The sequence below is a fragment of the Pezoporus wallicus genome, unplaced genomic scaffold (assembly GCF_028554395.1).
Source record: "Pezoporus wallicus isolate ANWC-B61680 ecotype Strahan unplaced genomic scaffold, APGP_CSIRO_Pwel_v1 contig_8714, whole genome shotgun sequence".
NCBI lineage: Eukaryota > Metazoa > Chordata > Aves > Psittaciformes > Psittacidae > Pezoporus > Pezoporus wallicus.
The window spans coordinates 1,126,223-1,138,882 of NW_026635695.1; the positions used below are offsets into that span (position 1 = coordinate 1,126,223).

The 12,660-nt window shown below is 41.2% G+C and overlaps 1 protein-coding gene across 3 annotated transcripts in view; it reads left to right on the forward strand.

The window, feature by feature from the left end:
- PTPRG (protein tyrosine phosphatase receptor type G) overlaps window positions 1-12,340 on the forward strand; it is a 404,577-nt gene extending 392,237 nt beyond the window's left edge. For all 3 annotated transcript variants that reach the window (XM_057397343.1, XM_057397341.1, XM_057397342.1), the window contains exons 24-30: window positions 1,516-1,609; window positions 3,201-3,277; window positions 3,704-3,832; window positions 6,144-6,290; window positions 7,098-7,240; window positions 10,187-10,322; window positions 11,082-12,340. In XM_057397343.1, the coding sequence (XP_057253326.1) occupies window positions 1,516-1,609; window positions 3,201-3,277; window positions 3,704-3,832; window positions 6,144-6,290; window positions 7,098-7,240; window positions 10,187-10,322; window positions 11,082-11,228 (873 nt within the window). In that variant the 3' untranslated portion in view covers window positions 11,229-12,340. The remainder of the gene's footprint in view (window positions 1-1,515; window positions 1,610-3,200; window positions 3,278-3,703; window positions 3,833-6,143; window positions 6,291-7,097; window positions 7,241-10,186; window positions 10,323-11,081) is intronic.
- The last annotated feature ends 320 nt before the right edge of the window (window positions 12,341-12,660 follow it).

Below are 12,660 nucleotides of genomic sequence, written 5' to 3' on the forward strand. Positions count from 1 at the left end.
ACCAAATGATCTTTAAGGTCCCTTCCAGCCCAAACCAGTCTGTGATTCTGTTACGTTATAAAAAATGCTTTAAGACCAGGAAACACACTAGGCCTTTCTCGTTGCTATTAACTGTGCTTGCTGCTTTTCCCTGCTATGTCATAGCTGATTTCATCCTGGCCTAATTTATTTTTTGCTCAGATCTCCTCTTTGAAACCTAAGATTTTGTGATTACATTTTATTTGAATGCCTTTAAAAATATTTTGTGAGACTGTGTATCATAAGATTATACATGACATCTGTTTTCACAGATAAACTCGCTCAATAACTACCCAAGGAACTGAAACCATTAAATTATACCAGGTGCCAAGCTATTCAAAAACCAAACAGGCTTTTCTCCGAATTCACTCACAGAAATCTCGGTACTTCTCCATCAGTCAAGACATTCCAGATGCTTAATTACTAAATTAAAGAAACAAGTGCAAGCACAAGCAAGACACACACAAAATGCAGCAGGAGAAAAGGATTTCTTGTTAAAAAAATTATATGTATATATATGAGTATATACATCTAGATTATATGTATAAGGATAAACGTACACATATAAAATGTACACATTAAGATGTCTTCTGATGACTTGTGGCAAACTTTCAGTACCTTGAGTGCCAATTTCAGAAATTACTTTCTCTACCAGCGTTGCGCAGGTATTTAGAAACCCCATAAGTTCTAATGAGGCCTATGCCAGTACACAGATGAGTTGAGTGCTGCCTTGTTTAGAGTGCATTTGAAACTGGGACGTGACCAGCAGCAATTATTTGATCTTTCTCTCTCTTCTGCTGCTGCCACAGAGCTGGCAGAAAATGACTTGTGTTCATGCCCTGGTACAGTGGTTTACATTCAACCATCTTAGAGTAAAATTACGCTGAGTAATGAGTTGCTAATGCAGGAAATGGAAAAGCCACCTTCACTCTCTTTGCTCTGGGAGAATCTGGGTGAATATTCAAATAGAATCTGCCTCCCTGATATCTTTTTTTGTGCCTTTAAGCCGCTCAGAATGAACTTGGCAGACCAGAGAATGTAACCCATGGCATCCCTCAGATCTTTGGTGGGTTCCCCAAAGGCCTGGCAGAAAAAGAGATTCTACAGGAATGATCTGGCTTTTATTTTGGGAGAAAACATAGGGGTTTTGTTCTATTTTTCTAGCTCTTCTTCCTTGAGAACTGCTGCTGATTGAACATAACTGCAAGTCTATGCAATATACTCTTAAAGATACCTAAATGTAGTGTTCAGTGAAAATACATTTTAATGGAACTTCATTTTCAGGATGTTTCGATGCTGAGAGCTGCAGAAATCTTTTTATCCGTTAAACATGTTGTATGAAAAGGATGATTTCCATTGGCATCTCGAGTAGTTTAAACAAGTTTAACAATGTAGTTTATTCTCCTACTAATGCATTTTCACAGGAGTTGGCAAAGAAACCTCCTGTCTCCATTTAGAGCACTGTGAGGACTGACTTACTACTTTATTCTTTTTCAGCTGGTTACACAGTGTAATGCAAAATACGTGGAATGCTTCAGTGCTCAGAAAGACTGCAACAAAGAGAAGAACAGGAACTCATCAGTTGTGCCATGTAAGATCGCATCTTTGGTTTGATTACTGCCTAGCATAACTTTTTGTACTGAATTCTCCTGGTTTTATGCATGAAAAGGCATAGCCACTAGGAAGGAGAAATGTAATCTTTTGTTCAGGCCGGGCTGTCTTGTCTTTCCAAATTACCCTGATGAAACTGAACAAAAGAAAATAGTGACAGTGTCAGCCAGATATACTGTCCAAGTGAAATGTTAATTTGAAGTGCTTAAGAATTTGAATTATTAGGTAGGGGATAAAGCTATATAATACTGAGAGAATTACTTTGATACTGCTCTCAGCTCAGGTGAGATCTCCCAGTGTGATTGGCACAAGTTGTTTGTAATTCAGCTACTACACTCAGTTTCTGCCTCTGAGCCTTCCCCAGATATGAGGGTGTTTAGTGCCCAAGGACACAATTTCACAGTCATTAACATAGACTCTCTGCATGGTTGCCAGGCAGTATGAGCAAACCAAGCGTGGGCACAGCATCATTGCCATCACATTACCAAGGGCATACAGGACAGATGATAGCCAAGCTAGAGAGCCTACAAGGATGCTGGAGAGGGGCTCTTCACCAAGAGCTGTAGCAATAGGACAAGGGGTAATGGGTTTAAACTTAAACAGGGGAAGTTTAGATTGGATATAAGGAAGAAGTTCTTTACTGTAAGGGTGGTGAGGCACTGGAATGGGTTGCCCAGGGAAGTTGTGAATGCTCCATCACTGGCAGTGTTCAAGGCCAGGTTGGACAGAGCCTTGGGTGACGTGGTCTAGCGTGAGGTGTCCCTGGCCATGGCAGGGGGTTTGGAACTGGATGATCTTAAGGCGCCTTCCAACCCAAACCATTCTATGATTCTATAAGCTTAGCACAAAGTAATAATGGCACAGACATGGAGTTTGTCAATTGAAAGGAAAGTCATCAGGATCTATCTTAAACCCAAATGTGAATGGGGAGAAATAATCTATATGGCTTTGCACTGCATGTCCTGTCACTGCAGTGATTTCAGTTTGACACTTGGGGCCTGTCAGTTGGTTTGAGGATGTTGTTGAATCCAGCCCTCAAACACGGAGGTGTATAGCTCTGCTGAAGAACACACTCACACTTCTGGGTGGTTAGCCATTAGGGAAGGGTTTTGTCTCTGGAGGTTCTCTCACCCTCCAGCTGGGAGGAGTGAATGATGGTGGTGCTGTGGAGTGATAGGGAAAACAAAATAAATCAGCTGGGTTTGTGTGCTGCTGGAGACAAATGGAACACTACAGTCAAGAATTACCTGAAATTCCCTGTTATCACTGCATATACTGTTATTTGGTAATTCAGCCTGCTGTGAAAATCTTTGCTATAGTAAAATTTGATTCCTGAAATTACTTTGTCCTTGTGGGAATATTGTGCAACATTCTCTTTTATATCCTGTGTTAGCAGGCAATGCTTTAAGTCAGTTAAAGTGCTGGCCTGCTCCTGCGGGAGATGGGAGCTGCATGCTGTTTGGTTTGTTAACATCTGAGAAATTCTTACTTTCTTCATTGTGCCATGAGCAGACTTTGATCTTTTTGTTTTTACCTTTCCTTTTTCTTTCTGTTTCATTTTAATCTTACAGCTGAGCGTGCTAGAGTGGGTTTGGCACCACTGCCTGGAATGAAGGGAACAGATTACATTAATGCCTCTTATATCATGGTGAGGAAGCCAACACCTAATTACAAAGTAAAATCAATTCTAAGGTGCTAAATGCCAGATGCCTGTAATTGTCTTAATTCTGTATGTAATGGCTGTGTATTAACAGATGAGATTTTAACACCTTCCCCATAATGTAAAGCTATTAACTGTGTTTTATTAAAGATTGTTGCCTAAAAAAATTAAATACAAGGTGCATTTAGGTGGAATGTGTATTTCTGTAAGATAGTCAGATAAATAGTGGGATTTAGAGTAAATGAAAACATCAGGGACTCTGCAGAATGGAAATGGAATTATAAAATTATAGCATGTGTGAAAATATTGTGGAATAAAATGGAATAGGGTCATTATGTGTCCCCAAAGATTAAATTAATGCTTTGAAAGTGTTGAAAGTAGTAAGTAACCATGTGGTTTGTTTTGCTGCAAAAGGGCTACTACAGGAGTAATGAGTTCATCATAACCCAACATCCGCTGCCACATACGACTAAAGATTTTTGGCGAATGATCTGGGACCACAATGCACAGATCATTGTCATGCTGCCGGACAACCAGAGCCTGGTGAGTTAAACTGTACCTCCCTGCACAGTGCTGCAGCCAGTTTTTGAGCTACCTTCTCAAACATCGCTATAGCTTGTTATAAAAAGACAGGTTGGAGACGTGGGGCTTGATTTTTGCTCTCCCTTTCTGCACTCATCCCTGGGAAAGACACCTTGAGCTGGATGGATCACAGTGCTCACAGGCAGCCCACTGGTGATGACAGCCTCTTAGAGGCCAGGCTGGTCTAGTGGAAGGTGTCCCAGTTCATGGCAGGGGGGTTGGAATTAGATGAGCTTTAAGGTCCCTTCCAACACAAACCATTCCATGGTTCTGTGAAAGCTCCTGAGGGCTGCCTGGATGGCAGGATGCAAGACAACGATGTTACTGAGTGGCCAGGGCCATGGGTAAGGACTTTGGGAGGAGCAGAAATACAAAGCAGGGGCAGTAGAATAGTTGCTTGTTTTCCCAGGGGCTTAAAGCTGAGGCCATGCAAGACTATGCTTATTCAAGGTTACAAATGCTATTTTTGATGAAAGTGAAAAGCAAACATATATGTTAATTTAAGTGGAAATAACGAGACAGAGGGAGAGAGAATAAGGAGACCCAGGTGAAATGCTAATCACTACTTCCAGATTTACTAGCATGTCTCAAGAGGGCGTGTTGAAAAGGATAAAGAACTAAACAGTCCTTTTTTTCATGCATGCATCACTGAGGTGAATAGATGGTTATAGAAGAGAATGGAAAAGAAACCACCTTCATTACAGCAGGAAAATAGCAGTCATGAGGGGCTACTAAAGAGGCAGCAGTCAATATGCTTCCTGCGTGCTTTGCGATGAAAGGGACTGCAGGCACTGCAAGGCAAAGAGCCTTCAGAGCAATCAGATCAAATCAGAAAGCACTAATGGAATGAAAGTGTGTCAGGTGGAAATGAAGAGGCTGATCTTGTTTTTACAAGTACATGGAATAGCTCTGCAGAACAATAGTGATTAAAAGGTAAAGGAGGAATGCCGGATTCAGCCACATCCCTTGCAAGGATGCCCGGTCCCTTCTTTCATCTCCGCTGTTCCCAAGGCGGAGGCTGGCCTGCGGGGCAGTGGAACCCATGTGTTTGCTTGATGGTTAGCGTGGCTTGTGTTGGCTGGCACAGGACTGAGACAGTGGCAAGGTGCTGAATGTGTAATGCCAAGGGACAAGGTGATAATGCAAGCTACTTTCTGCATAAGGACCTGTCACTTTCTCCAGCCATATTACATTGCTTGCTAGCACTTCTGCTTATTTAGGGCAGATTGTCAAGGTACTCAGAGGACTTAGGACCCCGAGTCCCATCTTCAGAATAAACATTTAAGGCCCAAATCTCAACAGTATCTTGCATATCAGGTGCGCTGAGTCTCCAGGCCCACAGAAAGAAGCCTGGTTTTGGAGATGTGCTCAGGGGTGCAGTGGGATGAAGTAGGTTCGTAGTTCATGTTTTCTCACAAGTTTAACATGGGTTATTCAGACACAAGCGTGCAGTGCTGTACATGCTGCCAGAGCAGCTTCTGTGCCTACACTGCAGGGATGATAGGCTCCTAAAGCCAGGAGGAGAAACAGGCTTCGCAGGTGTGTGGTGACAGAGCCTAATTTCCTTTCTCTGCTGTAAATTAAGAATTCACAGTTTTTTCTTAAAGAAAAGCTTTCTGACAGCCTGTTCTCTACATCCTGTCAATTAGGCTACTGCAGCACTGAGCTTCCTCCACCATTCACAGTCTCACTGAGGTTTTACAGTGTCCCTTCAGGAGAGGAGTTTTTCTGAGGACCTTGCATTAAGTTAAGCCGGTGTTTTTTTCAAGGCTAAGAACATTTGGGTTTCTTCCTTTCTCCTCCCCTTGCTCCTAAAAAGTCAAGCCCTACAAAAGCGTCCATCAGTCTTCTACCAGGCCTAGTGCACAGACCTTGAGTTTTGGATTAAACCACAATAAACACAAATTAACAATAACAAGCAATTAATCTTTAAAGGTCAGTGATGTTTTTTCTAAACGGGTATCTGATTTTCATGCAAAGCTGTGTAGACAGGAGGTAATAAAACCTGGGATACAATATAAAGGTTCAATATGAGTGAGCAAAGATAAGCATTTCCCTATGAAACCAATTAAAAAGTAGACATTACCTGTTTGGACACACAGAGGAAGGATCTGGCAGCTGTAACAGTAAATCTGGTTTAGACAGAGATGTTTTTTAAAGGTGAGCTGCTGATCATCTCTACTTATCAAACCAATTTTTTGATCCACTGGATTTTTCAGACACACACAAGGGGTCTGGAAGGCTGTAGTTGTGTGTTCTTTCATTCCTTCAGGCAGAAGATGAGTTTGTGTACTGGCCAAGTCGCGAGGAATCCATGAACTGTGAGGCCTTTACTGTGACCCTTATCAGCAAAGACAGACTGTGCCTCTCTAACGAAGAGCAAATTATCATCCATGACTTTATCCTTGAAGCAACCCAGGTAAAATAAACCTCCAAATATGGGTCTTGGCTTTTCACCAACATGTTATTGATGTCCTTTAAATATGGAAGGAGAGTTCAGAAACAGTTCTGAAGATGATTTACTGGTAAATGCATGTGCATGCATGTTGCTCACAGGGGAGAGGTATTCTCGTTCGCTCCTTCTCCATCTCACTTTTACTTCCAGGTAGATTCTTCTAGCTAGTAAGACCATAGTATTAATTGTCTTATTTGAAAGTGAAAACACTGTTTTTTACAGTTACACAAGTAGATTTAATTATTCTTTGTAAGGGACAACCAAGGTTTATTGTCCTATTTTTGCTTATAAAATTCAGGTTATATTTATAAACTTATAGTTTATTTTGAGGGGGTCTTAATTAAGGGATTTTATGTGAGGACATTGGTTTTGAGCTATAAACCTGCCTCTAGTCTGCTCTCCAGATTGTGGCTGGATTTTGCTGCAAAACATCACTTTGCAAGCCCTTTAAAATTTGAATTCCTTGGTTGCTCTTCACTTGGTTGACTTTGGAGCTATAGGGGCTCTGAGAGAGGTTTATGTGGATGCAAAGCCCTGAACTCAAATATAAAATCATTTCTCAACTAAACATTTTGTTAGAGTTGCATGATTTTAGGGCATTCACTGTTACAGAGATACTACAGCCTTGTGTCTGTTGTCTTCCTTCTATATAAACTGTGTGAAAGAAGAAGGTATCTCTTCGGTTTGTAGTGAGGCTCTTCCTTCTTTCTACCTGGAGTAGATAAATGTGAAACTAAAGTAGCTAACACCCAGGCTGGTTTCTCATTGCAGGATGACTACGTTCTGGAGGTGCGCCACTTTCAGTGTCCTAAATGGCCAAACCCAGATGCTCCCATAAGCAGTACCTTTGAACTTATCAATGTAATCAAGGAAGAGGCCTTAACGAGGGATGGCCCCACCATAGTTCATGATGAGTATGTCATCTCTTTTCTCCCATTTATGTGCAGATTGTACAAGGGGTTACTCAGCTATAAGATATTTGTTAGGACTGATATCCATTCTTGCATGGAATGGAGTGGATGGGGTTTATTGGTCTAGAGAACAGGAACAGAATATTTAGACTTACAGGGGTGAGTTTTCAGTTGGCATCTGAGGCTAAATACACTTTGCTTAGTGTAGTTTTTAAGTTCGTCATACTTTTAGGTGAACTCAGCAAGTGAGGATGTGTTTGCTTTGTATTTTGGGTTCTTCTGCACATGGAAGTATCCAATACAAATCCTACAGCTTGTTTCAGAAACCAGCAGAGCCCTGGTTTAGATAAGGCCCAATATAGGCTTATGGAAGCCAGTTTCAGAGTAGCCTGAGCTCCTGTCTAACAGCTCAGGTTTAATGTGCTGTGTAAGATGGAACAAGCTCTTCTCAGCTGTGTCTCAGGGTGAGCAGCAGAAGTATCTTGTGACAAAGGGCCCAGGTTTTTAGAGAGCAGATTTATTCTCCCTCCTTCTGCTTCCCCATAACTCTAAGGGGCCCATATGGTGCCAAGTGGGAGGGCGGGAGCCTGCTAACACAAGGCCAGCATGCCCGAGCACTTCTCTCCTTTTGTAGTGCAGTGGTGAGCATTGTCTTGCCAGCTATGCTTGAATGCCCAGTTATAAAGGATGCTAAATATTTCATTGCATATTACTACTTTGCACGCATTGTGGAGCTGCAAAATACCATCACAGTGAAGCCAGAGCCTGAATCCAACAGGATCTCATTGAAGGGGCTGTTTTCCTGGTGGGCAGAGCACTTCCTGGAGTCATTCTGCCCTTAAAAACCCAAGGAAGCCCAATTTTTACTACTGCTTGGGTTGCCCTTAGAGTGAACACTGAGCCAGCATCAATGACTGCTATACCTGCACCTCCCCATGCTCCAGTCCATTAGACCTTGCTACAGAACAGAATTAGTGGGAAAGTCTGGGAACTCTTCACCTTCTGTGCAAAAACATTGCTGTTGCTGAAAGAGCTTTTGCTTCACATCAGGGTGTTGCTGCTGCAACAGGTTTTTCTTCCACCACCTCCTGCCTTGCTAATGCACAGTGTAAGCTCTGTTGCCTTTTGCCAGCACTGATTAATTCCAGGCTAGTTTTAATATTCATGCTTTGGGTAGTCTGAGGTTTTGCTATTCTTGCAGTATTTAAGATTATGTTTTACAGGATTAGAACCATTATTGATTTGGGCATTTCATGCTAGACGCCAAAAAAAAAATAAAATCACATTCCCAACAATGCTGAGTCATTCTTTCTGTAAATTGCTTTTTTGGTTTATTTGTCGTATTCAATGATTTTATTTTTAAGCCTAACACATAATGTGGATTCTGCTTTTCATTGGAGCCTAAGCAAATGTAGCTGAAAATGAAAATTTCCCTTTACTACATGCAGCAACTCTATCACATAATCCGCTAATAATTACAACTGCAGATTAATTCCAAACACATGAATTTGCAGACACTAACTCCATGTGGTATTTAGGGAAGTACATGGTGGGATGAACTTAATAACAACATTTCAAAGAAGTTCAGATATTCCAACTCAAGACAGATGTCAAGATTTTTAAATATAACTACCCATGTGAAAGCAAATAGATTTGCTGCATAATTTTCTGTGAGAAAAGCCTTCAGATTGTTGGGAGCTGGAGGTTATCAGCCCAAGTAAAAATGAGGCCATTGAACTCTCAGAAGCATTTAAGTTGCATCTCATCAAGCACATACACTGGCCACCTCGTCCGCTCTCCCTGTAGATAAGTCGCAGCCAGCTATATGGTTCTGCTGCTTCTCCTATAGCCTTTTCATCAAACCAGCAGATCTGTTGTCATCTGATTTGTTTCCCATTTCTAAGCAAATTGAGTTTGGAAAAATCATGTGAAGTTAAGTCAGCATATGTCTTGATTTCCACAGGAATACTGTAAAAGCTCCTAGTGGTGATCTTGCTATACAAGATGGCATTGCAGCACTTGCTGATTATTTAGGTTCTCATGTACAGCTAACTCTCCAAACAGTTTACAGAACAAGTCATCACCAATGTCCCCTTTTACAGGTGGGACATTTAGACACAGACTTGCTCGAAGTTGCAGAGCAGACCCATGGCACAGACAGGATTCGGTCTCCTGAGTACTGGGAGAGCAGAGGAGAGCTGAGGCTCCTCAGAAGCAGTTACAAGCCCTTGTTGCTTAGGATCCTTTCTGCCTGCAGCTGCACATATGGTTCAAGCATAGCCACAGATACAGCAGCAGTAAGGTTTCTACCTGACCAGTATCTCGAGGACGCAGTGAGTTGTGCTCCTGATGCATAACCATTGCTCAGGTTCTTACCAAATGACAGCACAGCTCAACTCTTCAGAATCCAAAATGTCTCTTGGGTGCCCAGCTCAGGGATGTTGTCTTTGCCAATGAATCAGACCTAAGGAATACTTTGAGATGTGCCCCATTTACTTGTGAGCACCTCATATCCATGTTAGCTTTCTGTAATTGTCAGATGTGGAGGAAAAGGCAAAGTCTCATTTCTTTCTAATCATTTCTGTTTTGCTTGAGCTCCCACTAATGAATTTAAAATACACTCAACTATAATGCAGATGCTTTCAGGACATGTGGCATGTGAGAACTGATTTCAGTGTTATAGGCTGGGTATTTTTAAATTGCTCACATTCTTCTGCTGATACACTTCTTTGTATTGAATACTGCAGATACCCTGAGACGACTGGTGTGCCATCAAATTTCTCTCCTATAAATTAAAATTGCTAAGAATCAGCTAGTATAAAACAAGCATTTACTAGAGACAGAGACGAATTACAGTGATCACACAAGACTGTATCAATGTTTTCATGGCTCGGTGTTAGTGCCCCGGTCTGTTTCTGAGTAACTTCTTCCTTCGGTGTGGTTTTTCAGGTATGGAGCTGTGTCAGCGGGAACGCTATGTGCCCTTACCACTCTGTCCCAGCAACTGGAGAACGAAAATGCTGTCGATGTGTTCCAGGTGGCAAAGATGATAAATCTTATGCGGCCTGGAGTATTTACAGACATTGTAAGTCTTTAAATGGAATGTAAATGGCTAGTTTACAAGGTTTTCATCTGTGACCAAACGCATGAACTAGAACACACACTGTGTATGCTATCAAGCCCTACAGCTTCTACTACCAAGCGGAATTTGCATTTGAGCTTTTTATTTTGTAAGTTGTTTTCCATGACCCTGAAGCCCACACTGTAAGTCTCTGCTTTGCAGTTAAGCTTATTTCTCATACAGTTAGGGGGCCGCTGTACAGGCAGCCCTAGCAGGGAAAGACCTTTCAGCTTCTCATCATCCCCCTGCCTGCCCTGTAAGTTAAGCTGTGATATTTAAACAATGTGAAGGGATGCAGCAGAGCAGCTGGGACTGCAGGGAGGTGATAGAGCTTCAACACTGGTTCTCTTCACTAACTGTGCAGCGAAAGCAGCACCCTTGCCTCAGTGTGCATGGCCCTGTGGTACCAGAGAACAACGTGGGGCTGGGCCTCTGGTCTCAGGTATTGTCCTAGCCTCCTGTAGTGTTTAATACCAGAAATTATATTCAATAAGTATATAATATAAGAAATTAGATTATTTACCAGAAATAATATAATCTACCCAAAACTGGACTTTTGGGTTGACAAGGTTAAACTAGATTAACAGAGGTGATTGCTCTCTAAGTCTTTTTCTTTGCTACATGTATGCTTCTGGTAATGAATATCCATGACCTTCCCTGGAAATGCCACGTTTAAGTGCCATTTGTATACGTGTGCTTAAATAACTTGTCTTTCTTTTCCAGGAACAGTACCAGTTTCTTTATAAGGCAATGCTAAGCTTGGTCAGCACTAAGGAAAATGGAAACGGTCCCATGACACTGGACAAAAATGGTGCTGTGATGGCCAGTGACGAATCTGATCCCGCAGAAAGCATGGAGTCTCTTGTCTAATTGGAAACCTGAAAAGGCACTTAATTTGTAGAACTTCTGAAGACTGAGTGAACTTTTTTGAGGCCTTTTTTGCCAGACTCTAGGTTATACAATAACCCAATTACTTTTTTACACTGATAAAAGTTTTGATATTTATTTTTTGCCATTTTATGTCTTAATGGTATCCTACTGAGCATTTGCACCTCTGTTTATTTCACGCAGTGAAACACAATTTTATCTAGTTTGCACTATATGATCAGTGTTACTGCCTATAATATTCTAATCCAAGACAAGCCCTGATGTGACATTCCATGACAGCAAGCATACGCTTTTTTTCTGTTTCGTTTAAATGCAGCGAAGTTTTGCTAACGACAGTGACCCTCGAATCTTAAATCTTGAATGCTAGGCCAGATGGATTCTTTCTGCAACAGATACTGAACCCCTTCATATCATATTTATTCCTTTAATGATCATGTCACAGTTTTGGTATTCTGCATTCCAGTGGAGCGGATGAGCAGTGTTCATCCTACAGAAGTTGGCAGGTGATGATTAGCTGCAGTGAAGGTGTAGTAGCCTTGTGGAGCTGAAACAATTATTTCTCTATTGTTTCAAATTGCTGGTTTGTCCACTTTACAGGCCTAATACTTGCTTCACATGGAGTATATAAATTACCTACAATATAATTATAAATTAGATGCAATTCATATATGGGACGCAGTGACAGGTTTTGATTTTACAGTTTCAAAGCTTACCCATGTATTCAGAAATACATCGGTTTTAGCTTTTTAACCAGCCCTGTGATGGGAAAGATGGTTTTATTCTCATCAGAGCCAATCCAGTGAGAAACCTACTCCAACCCCCAGTCAGACCTGTTTTCAGCTATATTGAAGGTAGCAATATTTTACAGTACTAAGCTATTCAATATTTTAAACACATTAATTTCCTTACTATTTCTTGACTATGACCTCACACCTAATGGTATGTTACATGATGACAGGCGTTTCTTAATTTCATAACTGTTAGATGCCATTTTTACAGGTGTGTAATTTTCATACTTTAGTGCTAAAACATAAAGTACTGATCCATATTTACTGGTGAAGCAAACTAATAAAAAACAACTACCTATAAAGTTACATTCTCCCTCTTTTTTTTTTGCCAGACTAATTCTTTAGCACAAACCAGGCTTATTGTGTTATCCCTCCCACACCAATGAAGTGGTTTCCCCCAGATTCCATAAATAATTGAATTATTGTTTGGAGCATTTAAGTATACATCCTCACTGGCTCCCTTTTCCTGCGTATTTGGTCACAGTTCAGCAGGGTCCATCCCTGTTTAACAGGATTAAGTAAGCACATACTTAATTCTCCTGAAAATTAAAGCTAATGGTGTCCTTCATAGTTCAGCTGAGTAGGGAGGGGTGACTGAATCTGCCTTGAAAAGAAGGAACCATGTT